General features: G+C 35.6%; 1 protein-coding gene across 1 annotated transcript in view; it reads right to left on the bottom strand.

Moving 5' to 3' along the window:
- LOC106465794 (PRELI domain-containing protein 2-like) overlaps positions 1–13697 on the bottom strand; it is a 35761-nt gene extending 22064 nt beyond the window's left edge. The window contains exons 1-2 of the mRNA XM_022393732.1: positions 13681–13697; positions 13161–13237 (exon numbers count right to left, since the gene is read on the bottom strand). Of these exons, the coding sequence (XP_022249440.1) occupies positions 13161–13235 (75 nt within the window). The 5' untranslated portion in view covers positions 13236–13237; positions 13681–13697. The remainder of the gene's footprint in view (positions 1–13160; positions 13238–13680) is intronic.
- Positions 13698–15351: the final 1654 nt, after the last annotated feature.

The raw sequence follows: 15351 nt of genomic DNA on the forward strand, positions 1-15351 counted from the left end.
TTCAGAACATAATATTATACAATACGTCATTTGACAGATGCAAACCTTGACTTTATATTGGTTACAGGTAATATATAATGAAACATAAGAGAGAGAACTATCAACGAACTGTGAAAGAGAGGATGTAACAGGTGGGTGTGGCAGGAAAGGTCTAATTTTCTATTTGATAGCTCTGTAACTAAACAGAATTGAAGGCTATAAAAATTATGGTTTGTTTGAGCAATAACAATTTTATAGAGAGTATTTTAGATTTAATTTCATATTTTTTGGATGGGTGGTAGATAAATAGGGATGATATGCTAAGAGAAAATGTGTCACATGGGTCACACTAGTGGAAATTCAGGATTTTTATTAAATATTGCCGTGTAGAATTAAGAACTTATAACTTGTACACTATTAAAATATGGATTATTAGCTAAGTTTTATGCTATTCTAATTGGTATAACATAAACAAAAAATAGTTTAATAAAATTTTTAATGTAAGACACTAAGACCTTGTGTCACGTGCAGTAAAGGGTACCCGGGGTGATAGGGTTAAACGAGTACAAAGAGGTCATGTGGTCGGTCAAATTGACCAAGCTTGTGTTGAGAGAGTTAAGCACAAGGACAGAGGAAAGTTATAATTTTCCTACACTGAAAATGTATTTTCGATAAGTATTTACCTCCTCTCACATTCTCGTTCAGTACTGCCCTCTATATGCAAAAAAGTTTTATGCATGCCACAAGCCTTCTATCTTCCCTCCATTAGAATTGATTGATTCCAATGTGTCTCTCATGCAAATCATCATACATCAACCTTCCACTAATAAGTGTGCGACATACTCTCATAATGCATGTGGCTACCTCTATTCAATTCTATGAAACTATCACTTCGAGTTCTGGTAGAAGATGGAAGCACCGATTTTCAGTGGGGAGGAAGGGTGGGAAGTGTGAAAAAAGGTAAGTATCTATCAGAAATGCATTTTCAGTGTAGGAAAATTATAACTTCTGATACAGTACATTATCTCTTCTCACATACATAGCCAGAATCCCACATTCAATAGGTGGAGTGACTGGTGTGAAGAAAGAAAGAAGCATCCAAAGGACAGTCCCTAAGATGAGAAAGACAGATTCTAAGATTGGATGGGAGGAACCAAACCGCTTCTGAACCAGGTATACTCTTCACCCATTGGGAACAGACATACATGCAGGAGTAGGATGAGGATCATACTGTTGGTAAATCAACTACAATCCAAAACCTGGCCACTGGGTGCTGACATCCATGAGAGAGTAAAAAAAAAAAGCATAACACTGGCAAGTCAACTACAACCCAAAGGAAAGAGGATCATACTGTCTTCACCTTAAATTCGTAAGACCAGAGAGAATCTTGTACCCCCCAATCCATGAATGGGCACATGTTGTTGTTTTATAACAATGTGAGAAAGTGAATGATCAATTCAGGAATCCAGCATCAAAAAGATGTCACTCACATATATAATAACAGGAACTGCCCCATCCTTGGAATAATAATCATAGAGGGATAGCAGAAGAGGAAGAACTGGAGTAATCTGCAAGTACTTCCATTGTGACCCACTACAATGATGGAGTAACAAGAGTAGTGAGGAAATAGAGACATCTGTAATACATGTCTGAGCACTTATGTTGACTGGTTCAACTGTAAGTCCAAAACCCAGCCACTGAGAGCAGACATCCATGTTGGTTAGGATGAAGGATCCCAATCAAAAGGGTGAACTGCACTTTTGATGGCTCACTCCCATGTTACATAGTGGAGGAAATCTCATCATCTACACTAGCTGAACACCACTGTCATACTCTCAACTGAATGGTTTTATAGTCATTTATATATTCAGGAGGATGCTTCCACTAGAAGAAAAGGGGGAAGAAAGTTCAGTGGAGAGTCCAGAAAAATGACAACACCTGAGTGCAATGAGTGATCACGAAACCCTATTTTGAAAAGTAGACCATACCAATTTATTCAATACAAGACATGGCAGGGATGAGCAGTTATTCCCTTCTGGTTTACCCATGTAGTCCATGGGTGACTACAGTTTGACACAGGCAAACTTATGAAAGAAATTTATTGCAAGGATAAGCCTACAAGCGATCTTGTGGAGCATCCCATCCCTGCAGTGTGCATTGCGTGGCCATGGAATTGTAATTTTTAAGTCATCATGTCCTTACAGTGCACCTTTTACTAATTTAAGTATACCTGGACAGGCATCATTAGCCACAGAGTGGAACCCATAAAGAAAAAAAAAAAAAAAGGGAGATGCCCCTGAAAATAAGATGTATATACTAAAATGGAACTTACTTAGTTACAGTTTTATGAAAGCAGGAAAGATGGCAACAGGTGGATGACGGTACCCTGACAAGGAAGAAAAAGCAACCCAATGTAGAAAATGTGAGATGAAGTATAGGTAGTAGTCCCAGTGCTCAACAGATGACAGTTTGGATTCGCTGGGAAAAGGGAAGGTGCATGATTGGAGTGAAGACATGAGGAATTGACGATGAGAAGAAGAATACAAGGAATAAAAAGCCAATCAAATCTCAATCCAAACCAATGGGTCAGGGAGAAAGGAGAAAAACTCACAGACAAAGCAGTGGAGTAAAGGAAAGAAATCTCGGGAGATGGATTCAAGGGAAAAACCTTGAAACAATGAAGCAACCCAATGCATGTACTGAAGGTCATCTGGAACCAATCGAGAAGAAATGTGGAAGATGGTAAGAAACGGAAAAGTTAAAAGGAATATACCAAGAGCCATGAATGGAGGTAAATAAAAACAAAGAAAAAATCAAGCCAAATCAGATGAGAAATCCAGATTTGTGCTGGCCATGAAATCAATTAGAAAGACCTAAACCAGAATGACATGGATGAACAAACATTTTTGGAAAAAACTGATGGAAGGAGAAAAACTAACATGAGAAACTGGATGTAGTACTGTCTGAACATATCAACAGCAAGAGCAAGGAGATGATGAACTAGAGACCAAATACAGGAGAGGGAATTATGTGGGAATTGATAAAAGATTCAAAAATTTCCTGTGGAAGAGAACCCCCACAAAAGGTAGAGCCATCAAAACTTTGGAGAATCACGAGGTCACTGCTTGAAAAAATATGATGGGACTGGAAAGGCAATGAGCAATGAGGACAAAAACCTGGAACACGACCCTCCAGGAGATGCATGTGAAGTGTGTGGGTTCAAAAAGGGAGATCCACTGTCTACCGCAAAAGGAATAATAAAGAATATCTTCTTGGCAGGTGATAGAAGCTACCATTGTTGAATAGTCAAAATGAAACATAATTTGTCAAATCTGGACAAAATGAAAAGAGTGAACAAAAGCACATTGGATGGATGAAGTACCAGGGTGTGAAGGGAATAAGACTGTTCACCTGGAGACCATAGTCCTGAAGCCTCCTACTGATGGAGGGGTATGTAAAAATACCCACCCCAAAGAGAAGAGAATGTCAGATATGGAACAGGAAAAACACATCCAACTGGAAATCCATCTACCTGAGCTAACTGTGGAAGCTGTATACGAGTATGTGATGACTACCCTGTTCAGAAGTAGCTAACCAAAGCTATACATCCAATGAATAGTGTTGGTAAAATCACCCTGAAAAAGTGGTAGCTGGGTAAAATGCAGACCACCCCATAAAACACATATGGTAACAGATATGTCCAAAGGGCAAGGCATGAAACTGGGACTGAATCATGTGGTGAAATAACCTAAAATAGCATCCAAAAAAATGGAAAGAAAGAATGTGTACTGTGGGCATACCCCAACATGCAGAAATAGTAAACCCAAATGTGATCAAAGACTACATATGCAAATGGAGAAGACCCAAAAAAGTGATTGAGGTGGGACCGGTTGATCCAGAACCCCAAACAGCATCAAATATACAAGATCAATGGAGAAAACCCATAGGTAGAAAACCAACATCCATGTGAGGGTAGGAAAGAGGATAATAATGGAGGAAATCAACTACAATCCAAAACCCAGCCATCTGGCAAGGGTAGGAAAGAGGATAATACTGGAGGAAGTCAACTACAATCCAAAACCCAGCCATCTGATGAGGGTAGGAAAGAGGATCATAATGTCTTCACCTCAAGTTCCTGAGACCAGAAAGAATCTAGTACCCCCCAACTCATGAACAGGGCACATGTGAATATGATAAATTGATATATCAATCTGAGAACCTGACATCCGGTATCAAAAAGATGTCTACATAATATAATGCATCTCCCTCAAAAGAAAAATTGACCAAAACCACCCCAAGCACATTAACCTCCTTGGAATAAGAAATATCGAGGAATAGTGGAAGGTAAAGAACCATAACAATCTACAACTACCTCCACAGTGACTCACAACACTGATAGAGTATAAATGAGGGAGGAATACAGACATCTGTAATATATGTGTGAGGACTTGTGTTTATTGGTTCTACTCTAAATCCCAAACCCGGCCACTGGGAACCCGACATCTACATGTGGGTAGGATGAGGGTTTCCAATCGAAGGGATGAACTGGAATTTTAATGTCTCATGCCCATTTGTTTTTATACTTCATAGTGAAGGATTTCACTTCATCTACACCAGCAGATCACTGCCACCCTACTCTCAACTGAATGGTTTTAAAATAATTTCTATATTTTGTTTGTATTTCATCAACCCTTCCAAGAGGATGCCTCCACTGTCCACCACTCCAGCAGCTTGGAAATGGAAAGTGGTAAGAACTCTCAAACTCTACCACAAGAAAAGGGGTAAAATGTGGAGGAGAGTCTGGATGAACGACAACACCTGAGACAGTGCAATGATTGACCACAAAACCCTATTTTAAAAGCAGACCATAACAATTTATTCAATACAAAGCATGGCAGGAATGGACAGCTTTTCCCCTTCTGCTTTACCCACGTAGTCCATAGGTGGGTATGATTAGAGATGGGCAAGCTTGTGAAGCAATTCTATCACAAGATAAACCTACAAGTGATCTTGTGGAACACCGCATCTCTGCAGGGTGAGTTACATGGCCATGGAATTATAATATGCAAGTTGACATGACTTGACAGTGCAGATCTGAACAGTTAAAGAATACCTAGTCAGGCACCACTCACCACAGAGCTTGATCCAAACAATGAACATTAATAGAAGAGAAAAGGGCTCATGAAAATGAAAAATAAGAAAAAAACTTATCCAGTCAAAATTTCACTAAATTCTGATATTCTAGAATCACTACAGGCAGAAGACAATAACCTGAAAAAAAAGAAAACCGCAATCCAATGCAAATAGTGAGAGATGAATGTATCATGGGTAGTCCACATACACAATTGAAGAAGTACCTCTAAAGGACCACAAAAATGAAACACCAATGAAAATGGAAGGTATCGAATTGGGTTAGAAGACACTCAGAATAAAGTATGGGAGGAAAACAATAAAGAGGAAGATGCCAACCAAATGAAGAGCCAAACCCAACTGGCAAAGGAGGAAGGAGAAACACCAGAGGACGGTTGCCAAGGAAGAAAGAGATGGGAAAGGACACCAAAAAAGGAAGCCATGCAGGCAATATAATAGAGAAGAGCACAAACAGGACATAGAAGTCTATCCGGATGAGGATGAGGACAAAGGTGTGAAATGGAAGGAAGGGAAAGAGGCTACATAGAGGAGTTATCCCCATGAGCCACTGAAGTGTGAGGGAGGAAAAAATGATCCAGAGAAAGGAGGAGATGTGTAGAAGGATAAATAGTACGTGAAACATCGATGGCAAATAAAGAGACCACCGATGTTCACAGGCAAATAGGAGCAGGAAGTAAGATATAATGAAGGTGAAACAAGGAGTACTGAGAGAGGGATTCAAATGTAGGCAAAGTGAGGCAGTGCAGGACCATGTTAATATCCCCATCCAGAAGGGCAGCCTGCTGAAGTGGACAACAAATCTAGAAGGAGTACATCCAAAGGTAAAGTGTAAAAGATGGAAAGACCCGAGGGATTGAGAAAAACGAAAAATGTGGGACAGGACTGCCCAAAAATCTGAGACCAAGGAGACAGAAGTCCCCCCAATCCAAAAGAAAAGAAAGCAAATCCACATAACAAAAAACAGTGGGATGATCAGGGGAAAAACCCTGGAACAAGAAACAAACAATGGAAAAATTCCATCTGCACTGAGAAACTTCTATGTAGGAAATGAAATTGAAATAAACCAGAAAAGAGACTAATTACTGCAAGAAGCTAGATCACCTCACCAATGACCAGAGGAAAAGCTAACTGAGGAGGAAGTTGGAACTGGAAAAGCCACAGAAACCACAGCTGAAATGTCCAGGAAAGAGCTTTTTGTTTGTTTCTTTTGAATTTTGCTCAAAGCTATGCGAGAGCTATCTGTGCTAGCCATCCCTAATTTAACAATGAAAAATTAGAGGGAAGGAAGTTAGTCATCATCACCCACCACCAACTCTTGGACTACTCTTAGGAAAGAACTATCAGAAGAACTAAATGAAATCACCTGGAGAAGAAGGATAATGGGAGTATAGACAAATGTGTAGATCAAATCTGGCTGAAAACATAGACAGAGCAAGAAGACCAAAACCAATGCAATTTGTGGATGTAGCAAAAGCCTCAATGTGAGGAGTACCCCAATTATGTCAAAGCCACTGGAAAACAAAAGGATCGAGAGACCGCTCCATTGGATAAATGTTGTCTGGGCAAGAATCTAATCCACGACAAGAGCAAAAGCACCCGGAATATGACATGCAATGATAGGAATATTGAGCGTGTGGCCCCCCCAAAAAAAGATAATTTACTATATGAATACAGAGGGATGAAGAATGGGTGCCACTCTTGAAAAGCCCATGAAAATGCCGGCATATAAGCCTGACCTAAGGGGCTAAGGCCACCATAGAAGACCACATATCCAAATGTGATAGAACTTCATAAGCTGTAATTGAACTGAAAACCCATCGAACGAGGTTGAAGAGAAAGGCAGGCCTGACTGAGATGTGTGTAGAAAAAAGAAAAACACCTAAATGTACAAGATATTGGATAGGTCGCAGTAAGGACTTCTCCAAATTGATAAACAGACCATTATAGCTACCTCCAGGAGCAGCTGATAAGGGTAAAAGGTGGACTCCTGTTTGAAATGAGTGAACTGTAGCCAGTTGACAAATGAAAGAGAAAAGCACAACCCGAGAGCATATAAGTGACAAATGAATGCTCTGAACACCTCATGAAACATACAGGCTCAAAGCTAGACTGAAGGGCAGTGTGTAAAACAGAAGAACCACCCTGTGGAGAATAAACAGAAGAGAGGCTCATGAGTGACAAAATATTGGGATATGCAAATAAGCATTTGCAACATTCCTCTTTGTCATTGATAAATCTAGAGAAAAAGCCCACCTATGGGTGAGAAACGACTCCAGGGTAAAGCAGACCAGACTGAAAAATAGAATGAGGTGGGACAAACCTAGTACAGGGTGCCAGTCTCCAGTTTGGAGCAAGGATAAAAATATAGCCTAGAATAAAAGCCTGGAGAAAAATGATGAACAGGTTCAACAGCCTGTAGAGACAGAAAATCTTGTATCCAAGTCATGGAGAAGAAAAAGGGAATCAGGGACAAAGGACATGAAGAAAGGAATTGGATGACAAGTCCCTCTGATAAAACCATATGAATCCCTGGAACCATAGTGAAAGATTGCCCAAAGGTAACAATATAATATAATGAAGCTCCCATTGGACCAGAACCCTCTGGTTAATCTCTGGTGCCATTGGCAACATGCCCATCAATGTTGAATAAAATGACGAGATGAGAAACACCTAGAAGGGGACAGGGATGGGTAGATAAGGGCCAGGATAGAAAATGAATAGGGCCGTGTCATGACTCCAGCTTTGACAAACATACAACAAAAGAGGAAAGGATCGAGTGTTGATGCACATATTACACACGAGATTACAAAGTCACAGATACATAACTGAAGACATATCACAGAAAATACAGAAAGATGTAGCAAAAGTGCCGAGGACAAGGTCGCATCATAACCCAGAAAATCCGAATCACATTGAAACCATGTGTGTAAAGCAAGAGCCGAAGATGACGAACAAGCAACATGGAGGTAATATGGAATCATAGAAAAACGGGGAATTGAAGAAGACATGACACACCTGAGAAATCATGTAGAAAAATGCTGTATTAGGTCTAGATGATTCTGTAGGAGGGGTAGGGAAAACATGACAAACTCCAGTGGTGTAAAAAGGCTATCAAATCTTCATCGGCCTGAACAGGTTCGGAATGTTCAGGAGGATTAGTGGGGCAAGTTCTGGTGAAGAAGGTTGACCCACATAACAAACAATCTCAGAGAAATCCAACCACGAGTCTCCCCACCTGCAGCCTTTGAAAAATAGTACTAGAGGTATAACACCTGAAGTGGGAACATGAACCTCAGAATTCATTGTAGAAATATGTAAATCAAACAAAAGTGTTTGATGTAAAATATGCGAGTGTGAGAAAAAAAATAAAGACTGGGAAATTAAGTTAAATTAAGATTTCTTCAATGTAAAGAAAAAATAATAATAATGAAGAAATCCCACTTCAGAAATTAAACTATTAAAATCACAATTCACACGAAGAGCACCAAAAGAAAAACATGTCTGAACATGAGTACAGCCAAATGAGAAGTAATAGTTTGGTAGAATTGAATAGAGGGAGTCACATGTGTCATGAGAGTATGTCGCACTCTCATTGGCAGAGGGTTGATGCATGATGATTTGCATGAAAGATGCACTGGAATCAGTTAATTCCAATGGAGAGTAGATAGAAGGCTTGTAGCATGTGTAAAAAATGTTCTTGCATATAGTGGGCAGCACTGAATGATAATAGCTACTATGTACCATATTGGAAATCATCTTACATTACTAACAGCATCATAGAACATTTTTTCAAAACATGATTTGACTAAGAACCAATTTAAAGTTTTTTAGTTTGTGAATGATGGGATGCAATGCTACACAAAACTGCCCAACTTCCAGTTGCTATTTCTTTGCTGGATTATAAAATGATAGATGATGATCCCATAAATGTGCAAACATATTACTGCCACTTTTATTAAATATATATTTCTAAGAACTTACAAGTGAAAGCAAAGAATAATATGCAATAATATTTCAACAACACTATATCTGTCATTTTCGGCACCAACAAAACATACTGAAAAGCTGTTTTTAACATTTGAAAGTAATACTAAGTAATACTTTTTGCACCAGGTTTTAACACTAAATTTGACTCTAATCTCAGTTTCACCTAAAGATTATATATATATTTAAACTGACTTTATAAGCCTCACGTCTCATACTTGCCTTTAACCACAGAATTCATGCCTTTTTTATTTCAACATTATCTTACAAAAACAAGTCTCATTTAACAGTTTTCACTATAGCAAAATAAACTGCATTATTATTGAAAGCCACTGTATCATTATGAAATTTCTGTATATTTATTCATTTTTTTGTATTAACTTGTATTCAGTGGGTATGCAACTGTCACTTTTAGTCATAGCTAAAAATTAAACTTATGTACAGTTTTTCCTCAAAAATTGTGTTGTTCTTTGTGGTATTTTATATAATTTTGCTTTCATATTTATAACTGTTTTTATTTATTGTTTACATACATCGATTTTAATTAGAGTTTTTAATTTTATTACGTGCGTTCATTTTTTCAACATTATATAAGACCTACTTTATGACACTTTATTTAATACTTTGCATCTTCAAAGCTAATTTTTAATTTGTTTATAAATTTATTTATTCATAAACATTTGAGTTTTATTTCCCTGGATTATTTGCTATTTTAGCTTTTTCCACTGTTCTTATTTATCTCTCAACAAGTTTTACATTTTTGCTAATGTATTGATTATTTCACTTAACTTATAATTTAAGGACAGAAACAGATCTATATAACAAAACCTATTTTTATAAGATTATTAGAATTTGTCATCAAAAAGTCTATTTTTTTTAATGGTTATCATTATGAACAACTTAATGGGGTGTCTATGAGTTCAAGTGTTGTGCCATGTTTGGCTAATTTGTTTTTAAGTTATTACAAGGAAAAATGGTTAAACAATTGTCCAGAAAAGTTTTAAACCATTATACTATAGGAAATATGTTGATGATACTTTTGTAGTTTTTAAGAATGAACCTGATAATCAAGAATTTCAAAATTATCTGAACAATCAACATAACAATATTAGATTTACAGTTGAAGAACAAACAGCTAATAGTTTACCTTTCTTAGATACCAAAATTGTTAACTAAGATAGAAGTTTCATCACTAAATGCTATCATAAGCCAACTTTTACAGGACAATATTTTGATAGTATCTTTTGAATTTAAAAAGAACCTAATTCATAATTTAATTCACTGGGCTTATAACATAGTTGGTTCTTTTTCCTCATTTCATGAAGAAATACAAAACAAGGATTTTTTACAAAAAAATAGTTTTCATGTACAATTAATTGATATTGTTATCAGGAATTATGTAAAAGCTTTGAATACTCCAAAAATTAGTAAACAGGTTGAAAATAAAGAAATAGTTTATTGCATTCTACCATATACTGGTAATCATTCTACAGAATTATGGGAAAAAATTAATCTATTCTGAATAACAAAATTTACCCACATATTAAGTTTAAAATTATCTTTAAACCAATGTTTTATTTAAGTATTTATTTTAAACTTAAAGACAGGATTCCTATAATGCATCACTCTAAATTTACATGTCCAAGGTGTAGCCTTGGCTATGTGGGCTCTAAAATATGTTGTCTGAGCTCACATATTAAAAAGCATACACAAAACACAGCATATAATCCATCGTCCATCCTTCACCACCGTTTACAGGACTGTGACACAAATGGCACTTCAAAACACCTTAACATCTTGGAGAGTGTGGATAGTAAAGAAATGCTCCACAGTAAAGAAAATTTGTGGATACACAAGATGCATCCTGAATTAAATGTTCATCAAACAGTGTCACCTTTGCTTCTAAAACTTGTCTCATATCTTCAAAATTTGCTAACCAAAATTATTCCTTAACTCCATATGAAGCAAAACATCAAATTGGGCAATGATCATTTGCCCCCAGATGTTCCCCAATCTCTACCCTATCAAATATTTCTTTATCAGAAGTTAACAATTAATCTGGAATAAACATGGAAAGGGTTAAGCCTTCTATACAGTGCATTGTTGCCAGTGAGAAAGCAACGAGGATTTTGGATTGCATCTACAGGAAGTTATCACTCCTTTGTAAAAATCTCTGGTTATGGCCCACTTAGAATATTGTGTTCAATCTTGGAATTCTTACCACAAGAAGGGCACCGAATTGTTAGAATAAACTGCTTTGGACATGGTAGATGCAAAACAATTAGGAGAGTTTGGAGAAAGGAGTGTGAAGAGTACTTTTGGATAGAGGAAATGTATGATAAGGAATGAGACAGCTGCAATTGGCCAAGGGGCCCCTTGTCCCTTAAATGTTATGTTGGCTCTCTTATATAGTACCTTTTTCATTAAATGATTTTGCAAAGTTTTCATTAATAGACTACATAAGAGTAACCGGTCTATGATTTCTAAAGCAACTCCTGTCACTTCCTTCAAAAATTAGAGTAACATCTCTACAGTTCTTAGGCACCTAACTACTGTCTACTAACCTATGAAAAGTGAGAAAGAAATACAGAGGATTGAAAAGTTAATCTTTGTCTTTCTTTAAAATCCCAGGGAAAATGCTGTCTCATTGTGCTGCTTTATCCATTTTTCACCCTTCAATATTTTTACTTATTATCAATGGATTAAGTTTTATATGATTCAAGTAAATTCTAATATTTCTTAAAGAATGCACGGGTCAAAAACACTGCTACCATTCTCTTTCTTTTTTTAGAAACAGAAGAGAACGTTTAAAAATTTAGCCATCTCACAGTCTTCAGCAGAAATCATGCCACATCCTTTGAGGGTTCAATTCCCATTTTAACATACTGAGCTATCTGTCTTAAGCCATTATTGATTTACAAATTCTTATTTAAGCCAAATCCCCCAATTCTTATAGTTCTGTAAATATTCCATCCTATCTTCCATTTTAAAGTCCTTGAAATTGTGGTATTTATCCTTGATTTCCTCCTTTTATGCCTTTAGTAACCAAATTAGATTGTATTTTCCTTCTTATCGTTTTCGTCTTTTTTTAGAACATGTTTATCCTGACTGTGTAAGTTTGCACAATAGAATGAAAAAGGTTGGAGATGCAGTAATTAAGTTCCAGAATGGACTACTAAAGAGAATAATAAAAACAACATTTAAAACTGAATGAAATTTTCATCAAAACTATAACTGTTAGGCCTAATGAATTGGTTGTTTCAAGTTGATCACTTTCACACCAAAATAATACAGTTTGTGTTTTACACACACACACACACACACAGATTTTAGGCAGACTTAGCTACTACAGGTCCAATTGAGCTGATGTGTGACCTAATAAAATCCTGATTAATGACCTGTGGCAGACTGAAGGTAGGCTTTATGTGTTATTTCCTTTAATTTGTGTATGAAGTAAGTACAAAGGATGTGATAACATCTGCAGTCAAATATGATGTTCAGTGTACTTATTAGGCCTAATGAGTTTTAAGCCAAGTAAAAAAAAATATATATGTTTAGCATCTGGAGTTTTAGAAAAAAGAAAGGAGGAGGTTCTTTTCTTTAAATGACCTCCTTTTAAAAAAAGTTTGCACCAGGTCTTTTTCATGATTGTTGCTTCTTTTCAAAAGGTACATGTCAAACAGAAGTCTTTTTTTGTTTCATTTTTTTCATCAAAACAATACAAAATTTATGACAAGAAAAAAGGCAAAATGAATCAATTGTGTTCATCTCATTTTTTACTCAAAAGTCTTCATTTCTTTGTACAAATGGAAAATGATAATTCAGAAAATGAAAAACAAATCACCAAAAAAGTGGGTGTGGCAGCTGCAACTTTTTACTTAGCCTTACTAGTTTAAGGATTATTACAAAACAACATAATGATAGTTGCTTATTTGCTAATATCCTTTTGATTTATTTGTTAAAATAAATTACTCTAAAACATCAAAAAGCATTAAGTAACAAAACATGTTTGTGCTATTATAAATAGTATTTCAAGATTAATTTACCTTATTTAGATGTGTCTCTGCCACAAGTTCTATTGGATACTTGAAGATGTGAATTATTTTCAGTGTTATTACCATTTCTGAAAAAAAGGATGTACATTAAACTTTTGTTCATTATTTTAGCTATAGAAACATATTGTTGACAATATAATAAAAATAATACACCTATTCTGCTCTTAGTCATTGTAAAGATCATAATTAACATATGTAATGTAGCTGCATAGTTGTTAGGTAATTCAAGGTTTTAAAACCTTGCAAAATTTAATGTTAATAGATGCAAATACAGAGATAATTATCAAAACCATAAATACTTTTACCAAATATACCAAAATCCATATATTTTAAAGGACTGTACTTATAAAACACTATATTTCCAATATTCTACATAATTTGTTTGTTGGCGAGTTGTGCAGGAGATACTATTATTTTAATACTCTTTAAACTTCACTTAAAATGTTAAATGACTTAGTCTTTATTATTATTTATAGGGTTTATTTGCTAATATTTGTTGTTTTGGTGTTACCATGGGCTATTAAAAAATACTTGAATTTTTCTTCTTTTTTGCTGATACAAAATACTGAAAATCTAGAACACTAAAAGATTCAGAGGCTTTCTCTGGGTAGGCTGACCTGGGGTTTTATAAGGGCCTGTACTAGCCTGGACTTTTACTTAAACTTTAAAATATAGCTCTACGACAATGTATCTAATTTACTTAGAACTCTCTAGCAATACCACTGAAACATCAAAATTTTTGTCACGAAATTCATTAATGAAGTAATGAGTAGCATGTGGTAATGCGTAACGGAACTAAAAACTTAAGATTCCTTTATAAATTATACGAATAAGTTATGTAAAAAGAACACCATCAACATCATTTCACTTCCAGAAAAAGAAAAACACTTGTAACTAAAATTATCGTAACCTATTCTGTCCTTAAGTTAATTACATCAATGGTCAAACAAGGACTACAGCATTGTTTAGAACGAGCAAAAACAAAAACTAGGTTTGAAAGAAAAACGTAAACCACATCTTGTTTCATTCAAATGTTATTGATAGTTAGAATGGCCAATTTTAGCTTTTAAAAATGCTCCCTAAAGTAAATACTAAGCCAAGTCAAATACTGAAAAAGTAATGCTGGTAATAATAATTAGTACTCAACAACTAGCATTCTGATAATCCCTAATAATATCTACTCACTTTTTTTATAATCGAAATTTTAAACCTATGCACAAACTTGATACTGACGTTAACACAGCTACGAGTGTGACAGTGTTAACAACAGATTGTCTCCTTTAGAAATTTCACATTTTAAAATGTTTTATGCATTATCAAACATCAAAATGAATCCAGAGAAAATACTTAAAAATATTTGTGAATTATTATTTCAAATTATCTATTAAAAAGCAATGCCCCATGATGAGTTGTTTAAAAACAATTCAATTTTTATTCAGTAGTCATTAAAAACGCGACATGCAATGTACTTTCTCCCTTCAATTGAATTTTAATGATTTATTTTAATATACGTGTAAAATTATTATAGTAATATTGTGTTCAGTTGTGTTAATTGTTTCATCATATCAATAATATTGCCTTCTGGTGGCTCAGCGGTAAGTCTGTGGGCTTGTGAGTTATAGATATAGCGCTAAAAATCACATTTCAATACCGTAGTAGGCAGAGCATAGACAGACCAGTGTGTAGCTTTGTGCTTAACAACAAACCAGCAAATAATAATAATGTTATTTTATTACAAGTTACATCTTTTACAGAAAGGAAGAATATCTTTAAAACAGGTATGAAGTTTCGATCACTGATGTGATCATTCTCAAGTATACAAGTGAGTTAAAAATTGTGTACTTAAGAATAATATAATATAATGCAACAAGGGACATATTAGTCCATCTCGGCATCACATCCTACAAACTAAACTATTGTTACGTCTCCGTTTGTTAATTGATTTCCCGTAACTTCGTTCAGACGAAACTTAAGCGACACAAGTTCTTTCTTAATAAAAACTGGTTTATTCTTTCTGAATATAACTTTACCGATACACTCAACTTCAACAATCGCGCTAAACAAACGCTATAACAACGAACGTGCTCAATAATACTTCTGACTGCAGATCAATTACTCACTGTCTACACACATTACATTCCCCTCTTTTATATACCAGCCTACCCTATATCTAGTAAGAACT

The sequence above is a fragment of the Limulus polyphemus genome, unplaced genomic scaffold (assembly GCF_000517525.1).
Source record: "Limulus polyphemus unplaced genomic scaffold, Limulus_polyphemus-2.1.2 Scaffold2053, whole genome shotgun sequence".
Taxonomy (NCBI): Eukaryota; Metazoa; Arthropoda; class Merostomata; order Xiphosura; family Limulidae; genus Limulus; species Limulus polyphemus.